The 4,607-nt window shown below is 49.3% G+C and overlaps 1 protein-coding gene across 1 annotated transcript; it reads right to left on the bottom strand.

Annotated features, from left to right (window-relative positions):
• Positions 1-222: 222 nt before the first annotated feature.
• LOC147891660 (uncharacterized) lies at positions 223-4,107 on the bottom strand. The gene is made up of 2 exons (XM_087387841.1): positions 3,685-4,107; positions 223-3,574 (listed from the first exon to the last, which is right to left on the bottom strand). Exon 2 carries the CDS (start codon positions 3,409-3,411, stop codon positions 721-723), a length of 2,691 nt encoding a protein of 896 aa, XP_087243967.1. The 5' UTR covers positions 3,412-3,574; positions 3,685-4,107; the 3' UTR covers positions 223-720.
• Positions 4,108-4,607: the final 500 nt, after the last annotated feature.

Raw genomic sequence — 4,607 nt, 5'->3', positions numbered from 1 at the left:
GATTCAGTTGAGCATAATTATCTGTTTGCAAGGTGATTTCATGATATAAAGCATCACAAATGCAAAGGCCTTATCCAAAATTTGGCACTGCAAGGATAGAGCAGCAAGTTAGGAGACTGAAAATACTTTCTGTATGAATGAACGAATGTTTGCATGGACGAACAATGAAAAATCTCAAAGTTTAAATAATGAAACAAAAGCCATAGATGATCCAACACCTGTCCTTGAGAAGGCAACAGGAAGTTATCTTCTCATCAAATGGGACACTGTCATTTTTGTAAAAACATCCAGTTTTGGCATGCCTCAAAGGCTAGAAATAGAAAATAAAGAAAAATACCAATAACGATGACTATTTACAAAAAAAAAAGATGAGCACATAATGGCTAAAGGTCTTTCAAATCAAAAGAAGCAATATGCACAGTTCTACAGAGCCTAGAATCTTGTTAACTGTGAAGTACACTAAAAAACATGCACAGCCATATTGCATTCTTTCCCCAATACATGCAAAAAGTATATATCATAGTAAAGAACAAATGTCCCCAGCAAGGCTTCTTCGCAATTGCTGAGTTGAGCAGCTCAAGTCACACTGATGTATGTGCCTAAGAACTGCTCTGCATCACCAACCAGCTGGACTGGTCTGCCTTGAGTGATTCTTGATTCTTGCAATATTTCTTCCTGTCCAGCTATTCTCTATGAATCCCTTCCCAAGCCAGATGTTGACTACTGGTCGGTATCCCTATTTCCAGCTTCATTTGACAGCAAAGTCATTATGGAGCCACCATGCACTCTCTCATCAGGTAGAATATGCCGCAACTTTTCTTTCCTGTGTGATGAAAATAATTCCCCTTTTTGCATGAACAAAGGCACTAACACCCGAGGTGGAATCAGGGGATGATGAAGAGAACGGGCCTCTGAGAATTGTTCTCTCATACTGCATGTTCCAGTTGCATGCACAGAGTTTGAAAAGCATGTTGTTCCAGCCCCCACATCACTCACCTGGCTGTTTGCATTCCCTGCAGGACTCATAAAGACCGGCCAAAAACTGGAGGTTACATAATTTGGACATGATACACCAGCATTCATGTTATTCAAACACTGAATTTCCATATTCAAGGAATGCAAATTATCCCCAGCAGGTGTCCAGCTCTGAGAATATTCACTGCTTCCGGATATCCCTCCAGCGTGACATGTTTCATCAGCTTCTTCCCTTTCAGTAGGTCCACAGGTAGGTCCATGGCTTGCACACGATTGCACGAATGAGTCTGGTCCTCCACAATCACAGCTGTGGTCCCCACAATTAATACCAGTAGGCTGTTTGCTTGCATCAGCAGAAAATTGAAAGTTTTGGCCTTTATGCACTGACCCTGAGACAAGTCCACGAAAAAGGCCTGGACCAATCCCAGCCGTAAGGGCACCTCCCGTGCAACCAGCTCCATAAACTCTTCGATCCTGAGCAAGAGCACTATGAGCAGCGCAAAGGCCTATCTTCCCTCTTGCAAATCTATCACAAGGTCCATCGACAAGGTCCCCTATCTTGTCCCGCAAAAGCTCTGCACTATATTGAGAACCTTCCTGGCCCCATGAGCATCTCTTTCCTCCTCCATGAGCTTTACAAAAGTCAGTACTCCCCTGTGCACTCTTAGTACAGTTTTCAGATATACAACGCTTACCGCCTCCATGTCTCACACAGAAATCTGTTCTTCCTCTGGCACTTTTACTGCACCCTTCCACTGCACATCGCTTACCACCCCCATGTGCAACACAATATAAAGTGCCCCCATGTACACTCTTGGTACATATCCCTCCACCATCAAACATGCACCTTTTGCCACCTCCATGGCCCTTGCACAGGGGTGTACTTCCTTCTGCACCCTTATTGCAGCCTTGGATCATACAGCGCTTTCCACCGCCATGAGCTTTGCAAAACATGGTGCTTCCCTGGGCACCCTTTCCACAGTCTGGGTATTGGCATCGCCTACCACCTCCATGCGAGATACATAAACAGGAGTAGCCCTCTGCACTCTTTGTGCAACCTTCCCTTTGACACCGTTTTCCTCCACCATGCCGTATGCACAGGCCAGATCGACCTCTTGCAGCCTTCTGACAGCCATCATGACTACACCGACGACCCCCACCATGCCCAATGCAGTAATCTGTTTTCCCTTCAGCACTTTTGGTACAGCCTAATGTCTGGCATCTCCTTCCTCCTCCATGTGCCTTGCAATACACTGTGGAACCTTCCGCTCCCTTGCTGCATCCTTGCCTTTGGCAACGCCTCCCACCACCATGAGTGATGCACAGGCCAGAAGCACCTCTTGCCCCCTTCCCACAACCTCTGAACTTGCACGTTTTGAGAGGTCGATCTGCAGGACCACCAGATGCTCCACTGGTAGATGTAGGGTCGTTGGAAGCTCTGAAATTCATGGCAAGGTTAGCATCCAAGACATCATCATTACTGGTAAAATCCATCCTAAACTGTTCATGACTAGCCTGGCCCCTGCACTCGAGCTCAAAACGGGCAACGTTGTCAAACTTACGACCCATCAAAAGAGTCGGTATGTAACCTCCAGATTTCATTGAACGAGCAGAAGTCGAGCCTTCATCAACCACAGGTATGTGTTCAGCACAATTAGCCTCTGATCTGATCTCCTGATAGGTGCCCCCATGTACGGAGCCAAATGGCATACCTGAGGTACAATCAGACTCTGTGATGACTGCAGAGTTTCCTGTGAGACCCAGCTGCAGCTGCATTCCTGAATCATTTTCATGGCATGCTGCACCAAAATCTTGTCTCGTTACACACTTGTTCCCACCCAATGGACTCTGTGAACGCCCCAGTCCCAGGAAAACACTCGCTCCCATTCCAGGATTTTGCTCGACATTCACGTATGAACTGACGTCTGAATCAACTGACGTTAGTGCAGATATCCCCCCCGAAATCATGCAGCCGTTCATCAACAAACCATGACCAGTTAGCCCCAATCCTAATTCCGTTGGCAGACCATCCTCCTCCACTCCTGTCATAACCATGCTCCCTGAAGAACTTCGAGATCGTGTAACGACCCCACTGTCAGACGGGCTGGTTGTGTTGCCTAATCCAAGAATCAACCCAGACTCAGTTTCCAAATTCAAGCCGGAGAAATTGCTCCCACAGACGGCGTCATTGCTAAGCCTCTTCCTTTTGATAGCCTGTAAAGTGTCACAGAGATTTAACATTGGTAGGTCATCGGTGGAGGCAGTTTGGAGAGCCATCGTTGTATCGCACAAGGTTTCGTCTGCACCCCGTACTAGTTTTGACATCAACGTCGGCACCCCTTCAGACCTTTGTTCCCCTCGAACGAATCTCCCGAACGGCAATGAGGTAGCGGGCGCATCCTTAGGCAGGCTAGCGTAGGGAGAATCTAACACCATGCCGGAAGAAGAAGGCACAGCCCTACACACTTGCAAAGAATTCTAGAATCCCGCTTACACGCGAAGCGAGATAAAATAGCAGTCCCAAAACCAGGGAAACGAACTGAGTGGAGGCAATCAAATCGGAAGAGACGCTGAGCTTCGAAATCGCAGAGTGCGAGATCTGCAACCAAAGATGATGGAACCGTATAAGCTGATCGAAAAACCCATCAAGAGGCGAGCGGTTTGCTCATCGAGAAACCCAACAAGAGGCGAGTGGGGCGGGCAAGTCACGTGTGATCATCGAAAAACCCATGACGAAAAGAGTGAGCGAAGCCTGATTCGTGGCTCTGGTCTGCGTACCGACCAAAAGGGGAAGCAAGGCGGCTGGAGGATGGAAAGAGGGGAGGGGAGGCGAGAGTCTACGGGGGGAAGGAGGCGAATTGGGAAGGTGGAGGTGGAGGGAGAAGGGATGAGGGAAGGCGATACGGATCCAAGAAGGTGCGGGAGGGGAGCGAAATGGTAAGGAGCGAGAGAGAGAGCAAGAAAGGTGGAAGAGAATGTGCGAGAGGAGGATGGGTTTAAGGGGCAAGCATTCGAGGAGTCGCCCTTCACAAAACCCAAAGGCCAAACTGCTTCTCGTTGCCCTCAGCTTCTTGCTCCCGCCATCGCTCCCCCTCACCCCTGCTCGCCATCTTCGCCAGCTCTTTGCTCTTCATCCCCCTCTCCTCCTCCTTCCCTTTTGCTTCTTCACCCTCCCCCCCTTTCGCTCGCTCGCTCGCTCGCACATCCCCTTCCTCCCTCCCCATTCTCACACCCTCCCCTTTCTCCTTCCTTCACCTCACCTCGTCGATCCTCCTCTTCCACCGCCCCCTTTTCCCCTTCACCCTTTTCGATTTCCCCCCCCCCAAATTCTCCCACCTTCGCCTTCACCCCTCTCCCTTCATCATCCTCTCTTCACCTCGCTCATCCATCTATCGTGACCCAAGTCTACCCTGCGACGTTTGTCATTAGAAACGCTGCATCCTTCCAGAATCCTGAAATCAACTGCAGCCTTCCACCGCCCGTCTCTCTCCACGTCCTCCTCCTTTACCCGGGCCCAGCGCGCTACATCCAAGGTACCTTGGACTGAATCGACGCTCAGCACGTTGCACAGTTGCAGTTTGCACTTGCTGAGCAGGCGCAGTAAACTGGGCGATTCCCGAGTCTACCACAGC

The sequence above is a fragment of the Dipteris shenzhenensis genome, chromosome 17 (genome assembly GCF_047967505.1).
Source record: "Dipteris shenzhenensis isolate YYH24624 ecotype China chromosome 17, Dip_SZ_1.0, whole genome shotgun sequence".
NCBI classification, from domain to species: domain Eukaryota; kingdom Viridiplantae; phylum Streptophyta; class Polypodiopsida; order Gleicheniales; family Dipteridaceae; genus Dipteris; species Dipteris shenzhenensis.
Note: the sequence above shows the minus strand (reverse complement) of the source record. Positions and strands in the feature narration are given on the sequence as shown.

Coding starts and splice junctions, on each gene's coding strand:
- LOC147891660 (XM_087387841.1), bottom strand. CDS start 3,411: ATGGTGTTAGATTCTCCCTACGCTAGCCTGCCTAAGGATGCGCCCGCT.